Genomic DNA, 15,533 nt, shown 5'->3' on the forward strand with positions numbered 1-15,533 from the left:
CTTAACAGAGAAGCTGCACGCCTCCCCCCCGCCCTGCACCCTCCCCCCCCCGGCCAAAAAAAGTCTATCAGGCTCTGATCATCAGCTTTTAATTTGGTCAAATTTTTTATTATGGAGTTATTAAAATTAAAAAAAAAATTCTTGTCTGATTTTAGCCGGGACAAACAGTAAAGATTTCTGACAGTGCTAAACAAGCCCAGGGTCTCACACAGCATCTTTAGACAGTGTAAACAGCATGGTACTACTTTTACAAGCTCTGGAGCCTCCCCCAAAGATCATTGAAGACAGAGCCAAGGAAGTGGAAGGCCGAGCCACGAACCAGAGGGACAAGAAGAAAATGGTTTTTCCCAGGAAAAAAAAGATCCATATCCAATGGGTCTGGACTTGGAAAGGAAGGGATAATGTGAGTGTTTATTTCCCTTTCTCATATAGGCTCAGGAGGAATTGATTTAAAAATGAAACAAACTCAACAAACTCAAACAAACTCTCGGGAACCCTGCCCAGGTTTACGAAATGTTTTACTGTGGGCCTCGGTTCAGTCCTTAACCAAGGATGAAAGGCATCTCAGGAGGATCACCTATAACCTCAGGTGGTGTTCCTGGACAAAGGTGAGTGTCTCGAAAGGCACCTGGGACAGGGAAGTACCAGATGGAGTGCTCAGGGAAAGGAGGGTTGAGGAGGTGGAGGACATAAGTCAGTCTTATAGTCTTCGGTCTTAAGCACCTCTCATGTTTCTAATTGTTCAGTAGCCTTTTGTAATGAATCTTTCAATGCAACTATTTTGGAATACTGAAGGCTTTTGGAGTCTTCTGCATACGTATTAAAGTAGGCCCCCCATTCTGTTTATTTAGATTGGAACCCCTGACTTTCATGTACACTCCTTGAAAAAACAGTCCTGTCTAACTGGATTGTTTCCTGTAATGGCCAGTGTAATTCTAGGTTATTTTCTAATTATTCTTTTCCATCTTTCTAGATATGTTTACCATCTGGGATTACAATTCTTAGACTTAAATAAGCAAGTGTGCCAGAAAGGATTGCAGTTGATTCTTTATATATCCAGTTAGCTAAGCCTTTGGGTTTCTAGGAGCCAAACTAATACCTAAAAGGGAGGTACCACAGGGTTGGGGACTGTGTGGTGTTTCACAGGGTATCTAGTGGCATGAAAATTTTCTTGATGCTGGTGGGTGACCTAGTGCCCATGTTTCATGGCTGATTTATCCTATCACAGGAGACTTCTTGAGGTGGTGGGCCCTCTAACAGCCTTTAAATGCTGAACTCATGTCAATCAATTTTTGTGGCATTTTAACCTCCAAGATCCGGCTGTTAGCAATAGCCTTTATTTACACAAAACAAGGCAAACAAACATGCACCTTCATTTATCAGCAGCACTGTGTCTGGTCACTAGGAAGGCCCTATGAGCACCACCACCCATTCCCTTGGGAACCTCTTGCTGAGGAATGTGGCATGAAAGGCAGGGGTTGCCTCAGGGCGACCCTTCTGTCAGCTCAGTGGAAGTCCTGGCAAACACACCAGCACCATTGGGCTCCTGGCATAACCATCTGCAGCTCAAGCTGGCCTGACCTGTAATGGAAGGTCAGTGGGATCAGGAGCTCCAAGGCAAAGATAGAGACAAACAGAATGGAGCTCTGACCCGGAGGAGCTTACCCACAGCGCTGGGAAAGGGGGAGAAGGCCATGAACCTAAGGCTTGTGGGCACCACACCTGTTTCGCCTTGCTGGGTATGTTGCCAGAAGTTTTCTCCAGATCTCGTCCCTGCCACTAAATCAAAATTCAAGTAAAGTTGAGAATTGAATTGGATTTCTTAGAGGATTCATGAATCAGGCAGCATCCCATCTAGCATATAGAAGGAAACTCTCCTGAGCTAAACCAAAAGAAAGGTTTGAAAAGGTAAGGAAAAGCATAAAAGGAAGAAAGGAACGTATTAGCAAGGAATGCATTGTTTGGACAAGGTGGCCCTGTTAAAGGGGAGCAGAAAGGCTCTCAGTAAATTCCCCAGCATGGACCAGGAAATTCCAGGTTGACTCTTTCAGGGTTACCTTGCTGGAGGTTGAACCTGCAGTTGTCTTGGTTTCCTGACCTGGGCCCTTAACCTAAGCAACACCATTTTGGGCCTGTGGCTTTCTGTTCAACAGCCCTCTCAAGGAAGCAGTATTAAATTAGCCCTACTCTATGCTCATGCCTAACACGTATTATCTCATTTAATCTTCACAAGAATCCTCTGAGGAAAATCTAATTATTGCCCCATGTCCTCACTGAGGAAACTGAGGCTGAGGGTGTTGCAGAACCTGCCTGGGCCCACACCAGGAGAGCTGTAGAATGGCCCTGCTGGCCCAGCCCTGACTCCGAGCCCATGTGCAGAGTCCCTTTGACCACTGCTCTCCTGGAGCAGAAAAGTGCTGGAGAAAACCCATGAGGAAGATCACTGGGTGTCTCACTAAAGTGGGTCCAGAGGAGGTGCCGACCCACTGTTTAGATGTGTGGAATCCTGTTTCTAAAGAAAGCAACACCGGTCATCAGAGGGCAAATTCATGGTCTCCTGATAAATACGTCCTTGCTTGAAATAGCTATTTATCTTAAACTTGTAAAGTTAAATCTCAAGAAAAGCACTTTAGACCCCGAGAAACATAGTATCCATAAAGAGAATGGGGAAGTGAATGCAGTTCCTATATTCTGATTTTCCTCCATCTCTTAATCCAGTTTTGTTTTGTTTTTCAATAACTCGTTTCTATCTGTTTTGAGAAGGAAAAGGAAAATAACTGTGAGGGGACTGGAGAGGAACATTACAAACTGCCACTCCATCCCTGGACATCCTGCTCATCTGTCTCCTTCAGTCCAAGGATTTAGGTCTTGCCCATCATATCCTGAGTTTTGGAGATTTCCAGTCCACTACAAATTCTTCCAAAACCCAGAGGCATCCCATTCTGAGACATTGATAACATGTCTCTCTGTGGGTGCTGCATTCCTCCCCCTGCCCCACCTTTGCTTGGAATAAATAGGAACCACTAGGCTAGATTATCCTGCTCTCAGCCCTCCAGGAGACTTTAACCCAAAACTCTAGGACTAAAGGACAACCCAGCTGATGCTGAAAATCAATCTGGGGCTCCCGGTGAGCTTCTTCTCATGGACCACCTGCCCATCTCTTGTAGTCTGGGTAATTAGTAGCTTCGGGTCCCAGGGATGAGCTGTACCCTCCCTTCTCCCTCCAGGGTCTTGTTCCCGTTCGGCAGGCTTGTCTCCCTGGGGGCCACTGGGCAGATACTACCTACCCTAGGAAAGGTGGGAACGCTGCCAAGAGGCCCCGCCCCCCGGCCGGCTGAGCCAATCACCTTGAGGACAGGTGGTCAGCACTGGGCGATCCGGCGGAATCATGGGCCTTAAACCGACAGCCTTGGACCCACTTCGCGACCCAGTGGACCCCCAGCCCTGTACTTGGGACTGTGCCTACACAGCTACACCTGCCACAGGTGAGGCCCAGGGTTGGGCTTGAGTGGAGGGCCAACCTGGGAATGAGGTTGGCCACCAGCCTTAGGATTTGGGGTTCGGGGTTTCCAGGAGGTACTGTCCCTGGCCTGGCCCCACCAGACGCTGAAGCCAGATCTCTGCACACCAGGTTGTAGAGCCCGCTGAGTCATGGCCCCTTGTCCACATGCCTTAAAACTGGTGGGCAGGTTCCAAGGCAGGGAGTGGAGCATCAGGCCCCTCGCACATCCCACATCCTCCACAGCCCTGTGTGTAAACATTTGATAAATGCAATCTTTTTACCCTACCGCAGGGCTCTAACACCTTAGAAGAAAGGAGGATGCCCTTTTAAATGGATTGTTCTAATCAGAATCTCATTTCTTTTCCCTTCCTAGGTTTTTGAAACATGCATCCTTCTCTCTTCCTGGCTGCCCTTTGCTTGGGAATAGCATCAGCTGCTCCACAAGTCAAACAGAGCTTAGATGAACAATGGTCCCAGTGGAAGGCAACACACGGGAAGCTATATGGCATGGTTGGTAACATCTAACCTGTCCAGAGGGACCCCTGCAGAGAACAGTCTGTGCTGTGGGAGTTCATAGCAAGGAGTAGCTTCTTGAGGCCGCTCTTACCAAGGCAGTAAGCGGGGCACCTTGACTGTACACAACGTGGGCACATGTCCTGCTGTGTGGTTGCTGGAGAACAGCTCGCAGAAGCATCAGGCCATCCCTGGCTGTGGTTTCTCCTCCTCTCTGTGAGCACATCCACTTGGTGCAGGTGAGTTGGTTTTAAATAGAAATAAAGACGTGTGATTGTATCTTCCCTCTAGAATGAAGAAGGATGGAGGAGAGCAGTGTGGGGGGAAAATATGAAGATGATTGTACAGCACAATCGGGAATACAATCAAAAGGAACACAGCTTCACGATGGCAATGAATGGCTTTGGTGACATGGTGAGTGTGGCACGGATTGCTGAACATTTTGTTTTTCTGAGTACTTTGCCAAAGTAATCTCAAACTTGTCAACATCCTACTTTCTTTTCCTTGAAGACCAATGAAGAATTCAGGCAGGTGATGAATGGTCTTCAAATCCAGAAGCACAAGAAGGGGAAAGTGTTCCAACCACCTCTCTTTGCTGAGATCCCCTCATCTGTGAACTGGAGAAAGAAAGGCTACGTAACTCCCACGAAGAATCAGGTGGGACAATATTCAGCAGGTTCTTCTCAAGAGTACAGGCAAAAGGGATCAGTGTCCTTGCTGTGGTAGACTGAGAATGTGCCGTTTGCTATGTTTTAAAAGACTTTGAGATGTGTGCTCTGTTGTCAAGTCCTGCTATTTGTTTTGTAGGCTGAGAACTTTTTACTTGGGTTTCAGGGTCAGTGTGCTTCTGGCTGGGCTTTTAGTGCAACTGGTGCCATCGAAGGACAGATGTTTGGGAAAACTCACAAACTTGTTTCACTGAGTGAGCAGAACCTGCTGGACTGTGCTTGGTCTGAAGGCAATGGGGGCTGCAGTGGGGGCAGCATGGGTAATGCCTTCCAGTATGTTAAGGACAATGGCGGCCTGGACTCAGAGGAATCCTATCCATACCATGCACAGGTAAATGGAGCTCCTTATCTTGTTATAAACTTGAACACATTCAGGGAAAAAGAGATGCCATATTTAATTTTCACAATTTAGACTGTAGCCTTTATATCTGCAACTGTCTTGATCTCATGTTTCCCAGGATGTAGGTGGTAGTAATCAAGTCTCTACTCCTTTACCTTTGAAAGCTCCAATCTTGCAAATACAATCCAGAAAGTTCTGCTGCCGACATAACTGGGTTCTTGACAATCCCTAAGACGGAGTACAAACTTATGAGGTCAGTGGCAATTGTGGGTCCCGTCTCTGCTGCTATAGATGCAAGCCTGGATACCTTCCGGTTCTATGACCAAGGTAAGGATTTGTCTGTGTAGAAATTTAGGCAGAGAAATGGAAAGACCATCATCACATACAGCAAGACTGACTCTTTGGCATGTCGAATTTCACGTAGAATTTGGGGGGGGGGGTGCGGATTTAACACAATCGTTTATTGTATACATGTAATATTTGTGCCTAATGTTTCTATTTGTAATGACTGGAGACACAACCTCATGATGTTAATCACTTCATAAATATGTGTAAAAGGCTACATAATTTACTACCTGATTTTGGAGTTACTAGAACTTTGAAGTAATTCAAATGATTCTACTACTGAAATTAAAACTTAGTTCAAGTAATTCTGTGTTCTCTGCTGTTTCCTTAGGCTGACATCCTAAAAGTAGGTTTCTGTGAGTGGTCTTTTATGGCTCGTGACTTGTTATTTACAAAACAGATTGTGCCACTTCATATTCAGCTGGTGTTAGACGAGGCCCTAAGTCTCTCACCTGGCTCAAAAAAGATCTAGCTTTCATTTTTAAATTTTTTTCAAAGTTTATCTATTTATTTTGAGAGAGAGAGAGAGAGAGAGAGAGAGAGCGTGCGTGCATGCTCACATGAATGGGGGTGGGGGGACGCAGAGGGAGAGAGAGAATCCCAAGTAGGCTCCACACTGTCAGTGCAAAGCCTGATCTCACAAGCTGTGAGATCACAACCTGAGTCAAAACCAAGAGTCAGATGTTTAACCCACTGAGCCACCCAGGCACCCCTCCCCGCAAAAGTCCTGGCTTTTAAATCGTATCTGGAATTACATCATTTCACTGAACTTTGAAATGCCTCCCTTACAGCAGTGGATAGGCTGAGTTACTATCACACATCATGTGGGAATCCTCACCCCAGCACCGAATTTTACTTTCCAGGCATTTATTATGATTCAAACTGCAGCCATGAAATCCTACACCACGGCGTTCTGATAGTTGGCTATGGCTTTGAGGGAGCAGAGTTGGATAACAAAAAGTATTGGATTGTCAAGAACAGGTATAAAAGCCAAAAATACTTACCCTTAAAACTGAAAAGGGAATCCTTTTTGGAATCAGGGTTTGGGTACAGGTCTCAAAACCCTGAGCACACTTGTAAAATCTCAGGAACCCAGAACCCCACTTAGGGAAAACACAGACATATTCATGTAATGATAACAACAGTAAGATACTGTCTCAAGCTTGCTAGGGTCTTGATATAGTTTTGGTACCACTGGTTTCTAAACTGGGAATTTTATGAATTCTGAAATACATCTGGCCCCAAGAGTTTCTTCTTTCTGTGTCTCCATTTGCAGTCTGTTAAAGGTCTAGGGATAGAATTCTGTGCAGGGTTAGAACTCAGTATCAGGTGCTGTCGTTCATAAAGATAAATGTGCTTGATTGTGTGAGTAAAATAGCAAATGCTGTCTTCTTTCAGCTGGGGAGAAGCCTGGGGCATAGATGGCTATATACTGATGGCCAAAGACCGGGACAACCACTGTGGTATCGCCTCCTTGGCCAGCTTTCCTACCGTGTGAGACGATGCAATAAAGAAGGCCTTGACGGGGGACAGCGTATGCAGAAGAGGATTTTATCTTAACACTGACCAGAACTTCCTGTATGGGATAAGACACTTGAAGGGCTGAAGATCCAAGTTATGAATTGATCCTGTGACACTTTATACTGGGAATGTTCCCGACTCTCTCATTATTGTTGTAAACAGCCTTGAAGGAATTTGTCTAATGGCATGTAACATTTCATGTTTTAAAATGAAGTGTGTAGTTTTACTCTTTAAAATAAAAACATTTCAAGGTCTTCAAATTTTTAATACACTCAATTTTTATAGAGCCAAAAATGTCACTGGGCTCTAGGGACATAACTGAATGTGCCAGTGGCCCACTAGGAGAATGCTGGATGGTGTCTGGTTCTTGTAGTTGTAAATAGGCACATGTCATGGCAGCTGCCCTTTGGCTGTGTTCGTCCCAACACTTGAATAGAGCAAAATATGAACAATGATCTGTAAGGACAAAGGTATGTTCTTTCAATGAGGAAAAACTTGACATGTTAGAAAAGTGAACATACATACATTGAATTTCCAAGGTAGAATAGTGCCTTAAAGATCATGGTCATTTGACCCCAAATGGTTACAACCCACCCAAGTACAGGACAGATGTCACGGTCAGTTTCAGGTGAATCTTCCCCAAATGCCAGAGAAGATCATGTAACCTCTTTGCGGATGAGGAAGAACTGGACACAGTGGGTTGTAGGAATGTGTATCTTGGGTCCACAAGGGTTAAGGGTAAACCCCAGACACGAGGCCAGCTTCAAAAATAGAACTGGGCCTCAGAGGTGGCAGACAGGTGAGGACATCCAAAGTGATCATCTGAGGCCTCATTTACACCCAGCTACTTAAGCCCAGAATTGATTAAAAGGAGACATTCTGCCTACTGTTCGCTGGCTAAAGAAGCACATAGTTCCATTTTCTCTCTGCAGGTTAATTGACTCATGTTCCCACTCAAAGCATGAGGAGAAGATGTAAGGTTGTAGTTAATAGACCCCGTAACCGGTCATGAGCACATGAGGTGGAAGACAGCAGGTCTCAGCCCACAAGACCTCCAGCACCTTGAGACAAGTCCGTTTGGACTGGGCCACTTGTCATGCCAGAAGGACCCTCCATGAGACTTCCCTCCTAGACGCTTACATTTCCAACTGTTTAACCTAAAATGACAAATGTGGTGTGTGCAGGGAAATTCTGTGGGCTTCCTGACAGTGCTGTCAGGGGCAGTCACAGGAGAGGTGGGGACTCCCCAGCGGAATCCCTTCTGCCAGGGGGAAACTGTATTGGAACAACCAGAACTGATGCAGCACCTGCTGGGTCTCAGCCATCACCTAGTGGAGGGCACATCCCCAACTGCCAGGAGGAGCAGGTGCTGGGAGGGGGAGGAGGTAGCTCGAACAGCAGGAGGAAGAGGTGTCTGATGAGAACCCAGAGGAACCGGTCAGGGGGACAGGAGAAAAGAGGGGTGTCTGAGCAGAGGCTCGGGCTCAGAACCCCGGAGAAAAGAGACAGTGTATCTAGAGAACATGGAAAGAGAGTGAGGTGAGGGTGTGGGGAGATGAGGCTGGGTCCACACGAGGGTTTTAGGACAGGGGGGCACGACTGGGGAAGCAGTGGAGAGACCGGTTATCTGTTAATGTAAACACACTCTCGGAATCCTCGCAGCTCTGCGATTTTGTCAAAAATCGTCTCTCCCGTTTCCCACCTGGGCTCAGGGGCATGGTTCTTCCTGGAAGTCTCTCCAAGAGCTGGAACTCCCTGTTGCTTGGGAATGGCTGGTGTCCACGCAGGCCCACTGGTGGGATGTCCTAGATGCAGGTGTGGGCGGGGCGTTCAGCCTGGGCTGGTGACCAGAGCGCTTGCCCAGCCCTCCCCATTGCTTGGACTCCCACAGTTTGAAGGCGTCTCTGAGTTCAAGTCCCAACAACAGGTGTGCCAGGACGCTCACAAGGAGCTCCAGACTCCTATGGCCTGACCTTGGTCCTTGGTGAGACTCTGCTCCTGCAGGTATTTGGAGCCTGTCACCAGGGATGGCCCAGGGACCCGGAGACAGGCTGAGACCCTACCTCATGATGAGGAGAGCCAAGGCCACTGAGCAGAGGGGTGTGTGGGATGAAGACAAGGCTGGGGCCGTCTTTGGAACATGCAGTCTGCCACAGTTGGTCTCTGAACATCCCTTAGAAAAGACTCCTTGTGACTGTCATCTTGCTTCACCATGCCAGGCTTGCTCAGCCTGCTGTCCACACTGTCCTGGGAGTTCAGACCAAGACTCTGAGAACATGTGCAGGTGCCGATGTGAAGGAAAGCAGGAAGAGCTGGCTGATGTGTGAACTTCAGATATTAGAAGCTTGTGTACTTTTCAAAGTCACGTATATTTTTTAAACTTGTGAAAAGTTCCAAAGTGCATCTTCGGAGTTTTCAGAATGGTTGTGTTTTCTAAGTTTGTCTCCCTTTGGACTGAGCAGCTTTTTACCAGCACTGCCTTCAAGGTCATTTGAACCAGTGAGCTGGAGTCAGTGGAGGGCAGCGCTGGGCGGGGCACAGACATGCCCTCCCTCAGCTGCCCAGGAGCAAGCCAGCCTTGGGGCAGAGAGGCTTCTGGAAGTTCTCTGGGGGGGCTTCAGCAGTGTGCCATGGCTACCATGCCTCTAGGGTCTTCAGAGTGCAAGGACCAGAGGGGCTCAGGCAGAGGGGATCCCCTCAATCCTGCACACCGGGCAGAAGTGCTGGCCAAAGTCAAGGTGCCAAGATCAACAGCACACAAAACAGAAAGGGCCACAAGTCAATTATTGCACAGTGTCCCCCGGCAGCTGGTGGTACAATTATAGCCAGAATTAGGTTTCTGCCTTTCCCCTGTCACAAGAGAAGAGGACACCGGTGCCCTCAAAAGATTCGGTATGTTAGTAAGCTGTGTGTTACAAACTAGGTGGATAATGTTTTATTCCACTTGGTGAGATACTCCTAATGGACGGTGTTGCTCATAGGACATGGTGACTGCAGTTCAGATGCTTCCCCTGCAGGGGAGGGAAAACCAGGGACGGACTTAAAGGGAAGGGGAAAGGGCAGGCTTTGAAGGTTAAATTAGAGTGTTGGGAGGCAGATTTGCTTCTGGGGTCAAGGTCTTATCTGCAACACTACATGGCATCAGGGAGAGATCCAGTGAGTGCCCCATTTCTTCCCGCCTGGTGGGCAGCACTCGGATGAGTGACTGTGTCACAACAGAACATCTTCAGCCTCTGCACTGACTTGGGTCACAATTCAGGGGAATTACTGGCAGGCTCCCCCAGCCCTTTCCCTCCCCTGCAGGGCTTTGTGTCTGAACCTATTGGAATTTGCGGCTAAGGGAGAAGCTAGAATAAGGACAGCATCAAGTTCTACAGAGCACTGGGCAGGGGGAGGAGTTCACAGATGACAAACAAGTACCTGCACAGATTATGTTAAATGTGAATGGAATGGCCTCCCTGTGACATACCAAAGACATCAAAGGGAATATCTATAGTGGAATATAATGTGTTGCAGCGTATAAATGCTGGGGCCCAGGGCATGAGGGTTGTAGTGAAATTGGCAGGTATGGGGACCCGTGCATGGTCACTATGAAGTGCCTGCAGACACCCGTGCATCCTGGAGTGCTGGGATGGCACGCGGACACTGTAGCAGCTTGTCGACCTGATTTTCGCAAGTGAGGGTAGGAGCTCGTGAAGGGTTATATATATATATATATATATATATATATATATACATATTTACCAATTTATTATGCATTTGCATTCTTGGAAACCTCAACTATTGAGATAACACACTCTCCAAAACAGGCTGGGTCATATGTGGCATGCAGTTAAGCCTAAGGTCATGTAATCATAAGCAAGTTTTTCTCTTAAATAAATGCTCAGCAGACACTCAGCGCTCAGGTGGACCCAGGGAGTTGTTACCGTCCAGGACATGTGTAAACGTGTGTGGACACATAGCACCCACATCCACGAGCACCCCCAACATCAAGAACTGAAAACGTAGCGCCCATTCCCACCGTGCCCACTAGGAGACAGTGTTGCCATGTGGAGAAGGAAGGTCAGGGTCACACAGAGAAAATGGGGAAGGAGTGGAGTCTGACAGGTGGTCAGTGGAGTCTGACAGGTGGTCTGCTGGGTGGTCAGTGGAAGAAGCCACCGTGGCTCAGCGGGAAGAGGCCAGCAGGACATCCCCCCTCCCGGGGTGAGAGCTGGAAGCAGAGTCTGCCAGGCCTGAGATCACAGGAGACTAAAAGCAAGCAGTTCCCTCTGAGAGGCTCCTGCAGGTCCCCCTGAGTCCTGTCATTTCTACACACCCCTTTATTGAGCACCTCCCTGCCAGGTGCTGGGGACACGACTTTCTCCTCAAGTTGGCTCCCAGTTGAGGGGGAAGATCATCCCACCACACCCTACAGTCTAGAGGGGTCATGATGGAGAACCCCACCTGGGCTGGAGCCTCCTGGGGAGGAACGTTCCGGAAGAGAACCCAGTAAAAGCGGTCCCCGGATGTATGGAAGTTAACAGGTTAAAGTGGAGGGACCATCCTGGGTCGGGGAAGGACCCTGAGCCTGCAGCCCACACTCCAACAGGCCCCTGTTCTGGGGCCAGGATCAGGCTGGGGGTGGGAAAGCAGGCTGGCTGTGAGGGTGGATGGAACCAGGGCGGCGAGAGCCATGCCTGACTGTGCAGGTGTCCAGGTGGGCTCTCTGGGTGCACAGAACACCTGCCCACACTGTCCTATCAAAGTGCTCTTGTTGTCTTTGGTGTCAGTGTTCACGTGTCTCTGTGTCCCCAGGACACGGATCTGGGTCGGGTCTACACGTTCCTGTTCCCTGCACTTTGCTCAGCCCCTGGTGCCTCCATAAATGTGTGCTGATGAGTGAGTGAGTGAATGTTGAATTATCCTGCTTCTCTCTGCAGGGCTGAGAGAGGACAGTGGGAAGGTTACGGGGTCCCCGGCCCCACCACAGCATCGTGTATGTACTTCCTGATGCCCCTTCTCAGCATCTGGCGCCATCATGGTGTCGTGAGGGAACGGGACCCCTCCACACAGAGGAGCAGGGGTCCCTGGCCACTCTTGACGGGCTGGCCCTGGTTCCCCTTTAAACTGACGGCTTCACAGGAGTTACTCCACCCCATTTCTTGTGCACAAAAATGCCATGGACACGGGCACCTCCCTGGTGACAGAGAGCTCATCGGTGGTTGCCAGGGCCCGGGCAGGGAAAGGCGGTGACTGGTTATAGCTACGGAGCTTCCTTAGGGGGTGGAAATGCTCTGGAACCCAGAGCAGTGCTGGTTGTACACATTGTACATGTAGTAAAGCCACAGAGTTTCAGTCCCTCTGAAATGGCTAAAATGGTCCATTACTTGTCGCATGCACTTTACATGAATCGTTTTTAGATGCAACAGGACAGAATCAGACATGGGTAGCATCGCTGACCAGGGTACCACTTCCAGGTGTAAAATAAGTAAGTCCCAGGATGTACTGTACAGGATGGGACCACAGTTCATAACACTCTATTGCATATTTGAAAGTTCCTAGGGAGGAGCTCTTAAAAGTTCTTATCTCAAAAAGCACAGACCAGGCTGGAGTTCTGAACCTGGGGCAAAATTTAAAATCTGCTCAGGGCCTTGCCTTTTTCTGTAACACAGCTTCGGTCACCAGGATACACACTGAGGACCCTTCCTCCAGTAGCTGAGATCCTCCCAGAACCTCCAGGGTGGAATCAAAAGCAGCTGTTGGCCCCCTCGGGGTCTGGAAAAACCACCCTGGTGAGATCCTTAAGCGTGGGTTGCTGAGAAACTTCAGAAGACGCGGGCCCAGACTCTCCTCCACCAGCTCCACAAGGTTCCTGCCCTCACCCCGGCCCTGCAAGCCAGCACATAGTCGCCTCCTCCCCAGCTCCTGTCTCTCCACTCCGTGCTTGCTTTGTGCTGTCTCCTGTTATGGTCTAGGAGGAGTGCTGGCTTTGCGTTGGTTGCTTGGCTCGTGTCTCCTAGTGCCTTGGTGGCCTTAGGTGTGGTCACCTGGCTGTGGGCCCTGTGTCCACCCCCTTCCTGGCCTGCACTTGCCGGTGTCCCAGCAATAGTAAGGACAGGCCTCACCAAAATCATGGTCAAAGATCCAAAAGTCCAAACCACAAATGTCAAATTGCAGATGGTGTGTTCTACTTGAGGGGCTGTGAAGGGATCAGCCCTTGAAGACTCACCAAGACAGTGAGCTTGGTCAAGCACAGCATTCAGATTGTACAGATCAATATTGGCCCCAGGACGGACCTCCCCCTTAGACTTTCTTCTTAGAATGCTGGGCATACCCAGTGACTCAAGACAGAGAGAGAGAGACAAAGAAATCTATTTAGATCTGTTACCTGGAAATTTCATATGTCCTCATGGGTAATGAAGATTATGCTCCAGGAGCCCCGGAGTTACCCTGAACCAGTCGCACAAGTGATTCATGGTTCCTGGGGAGAGAGAAATGTTATTTGCTACTCACCCCTCACCCCTCAGAAGTCGTGTCTCCATTCATCTTCCTTCTCATCGATTTTCCCTAACTTGAAGATTCTGCAAGTAGATTCTTGACAAAATGTGGCCCAGGGTGGCGGGATTATCCGCAAGTGTCACTGTGTGTGGCAGCATCCTTCAGCCACTGCTTAGGGAGACTTGGGACTTGGGGCCTGGTGACAGAAGGTTCTGTCAAGAGGATGTGCCCTTTGGACCCAAGAGCCACCCCAGCTGCAATCAGCACAGAGATGCAGCGGGTCTCCCAGGGAGGCTGCTGACCTGGTCCAGGTGCCACACATGTGTCATCTCACCGGATTCTTTGGACTTGGTGAGCTTGTGTGATAAACCCCCTTCAGGGAGAAGTAACCCGGGGCTCAGAGACATAATGTGCCTGTGACAAAGGCAAAGGCTGAGACCCAGGGTCTGGCAGTGCTGTGCACATGGGTGAGGGAGGGAGGAGGAAAACTGGATTTGCGGCCACCATTCACACTTGAAGAGATGTCACTGGACAAGTTGGGTATTTGGGCCTCTTGCAGAGGGCTGCCGCCCTTTGTCCCCAAAGAGGAGCACAAGGGAGGGTCTTCTGCCCAGCTTGCAAAGGGGCTTCTCCATCAGGCCCCTAGGGGCCAGCAGTTAGCAAAAATTAATGTTTTCCCTCTGTAATTTTAACGTCTCCACATGAAATCATTATTGTTGTAATACTGTGTACAAGCCTGTCCCAATCTTTTGTCCTCCCGACAAAAAGTTCCTGCAGGAGGTGCCGGAATGCCTTTCATTTGGCAAATCTGGTCTGCTCCTAGGAAGCCGGAGGCCGTGGTGCCACTGAGACAGTCCATCCCTGACGGTGCTTGTCCAGGACACAGGCTTGACGCCACGGGGGTGGACAGACCCCTTCGTGGGAAACCCGAGAGCCTTCGCCACTTGGACTAAGAGTCTGCAGAGAAGCACACTGTGACGGGGACCACGTTGCCACTGAGGGTTGCGTCATTTCTTCTTTACATTTCTATTGGCCAAGTGTCCTACTTGTATAATGAGAGAGACCTATTCACTTAAGAGTAACTGTTCCTGCTTTTCTCCTTCCTGCCTTGAATTTTCCCATTGGGCTTGTCCTCAGTCTGAAATCTTTGCTCTCATACAAGGGCTCACTTTGTGTTTGGCTCACCGACTGTGAAAGTCAGGCAGCCCAGGGGAAATGGTCAATTCTTCAGGACTTTGCAATGTGTGTTACTATTCCCTGCAAACCTAAGGTGCTAACTACAGCTGTATCTCAGCTCCCCGGGTCCCTCCCCCAGTGCACTTATGGGGAACCGCCTCTCACCACCCAAGTCCCAGCTCTGAGGCAGACAGACTAGCTCTGCCCTCAGGACAATGGAGGAGAGACAGGCAGGCGCGCTAGTAATGGGACCGTGGGTCCATGGGCACCACTCCTGGGGCCCCCAGGATCTAGGTACAGACGCAAGGGACCCAAATCGTGTTTCCAGCTAACTCACAGGTCTCACCATAAATGTTCACATGATATTTAAAATTGATCCGTTATTTCCATTTACTAACAGATGTGGACTTGAAAAGTGGATCGTTAATATCCTTCCCATAACGGAAAAGCACTATTGCTGCCATTGATAGAAATATTGCGTGAACCGCCAACCACGGGGCTGACATCTGGTACGTGCAGTTGCTCAGTCCTGCTTTCTCAACAGGGGAGATTAGCCAGGATGAACTTCAGGCCACAAACCGAGACCTGCCCCTAGAGCGACTGAAAGCCCTGGAGGGGATTCCATAAAGGAAGACCTTTCTCACTGTGACACTCAGTGGCACCGAAAACCACGGACAGCTCCTGTGTGCACTTATTGCCTTTGACACAAAACGGTTTCTCGGACCTGAGTGGTAGTGCTTGATCCACATCAGTCAGGGTCCTGGTGGGGGCATTAATGAAAGGCAGAGTCATGGGCAAAATTCACAGGAAGACCCAAGAGACAGTGAAACATCTGGAGGCTGGGACAGAAGGAAGCCATTACCTCCCCTGGGGCAGAAAGACACAGGGATAAATCCTTTTCTGGGGAAGCTGGAGCCCAGGGGTGAAG

At 49.0% G+C, this 15,533-nt stretch overlaps 1 protein-coding gene across 3 annotated transcripts; it reads left to right on the forward strand.

The window, feature by feature from the left end:
- The first annotated feature begins 3,327 nt into the window (after nt 1–3,327).
- On the forward strand, nt 3,328–7,203 carry LOC105259631 (procathepsin L-like). Of its 3 annotated transcripts, XM_045043357.1 has the most exons (8): nt 3,329–3,485; nt 3,876–4,012; nt 4,307–4,429; nt 4,526–4,672; nt 4,850–5,074; nt 5,248–5,410; nt 6,292–6,409; nt 6,827–7,203. In XM_045043357.1, exons 2-8 carry the CDS (start codon nt 3,887–3,889, stop codon nt 6,924–6,926), a joined length of 1,002 nt encoding a protein of 333 aa, XP_044899292.1. In that variant the 5' UTR covers nt 3,329–3,485; nt 3,876–3,886; the 3' UTR covers nt 6,927–7,203. The 3 variants fall into 3 exon arrangements, 2 of the variants coding, with proteins under 2 accessions (XP_044899292.1, XP_019671412.3); XR_006588994.1 differs by lacking the exon at nt 6,827–7,203 and having other exon boundaries at nt 3,328–3,485; nt 5,202–5,410; XM_019815853.3 differs by lacking the exon at nt 3,876–4,012 and having other exon boundaries at nt 3,346–3,485.
- Nucleotides 7,204–15,533: the final 8,330 nt, after the last annotated feature.

Source organism: Felis catus, chromosome D4 (assembly GCF_018350175.1).
Source record: "Felis catus isolate Fca126 chromosome D4, F.catus_Fca126_mat1.0, whole genome shotgun sequence".
Classification (NCBI taxonomy): domain Eukaryota; kingdom Metazoa; phylum Chordata; class Mammalia; order Carnivora; family Felidae; genus Felis; species Felis catus.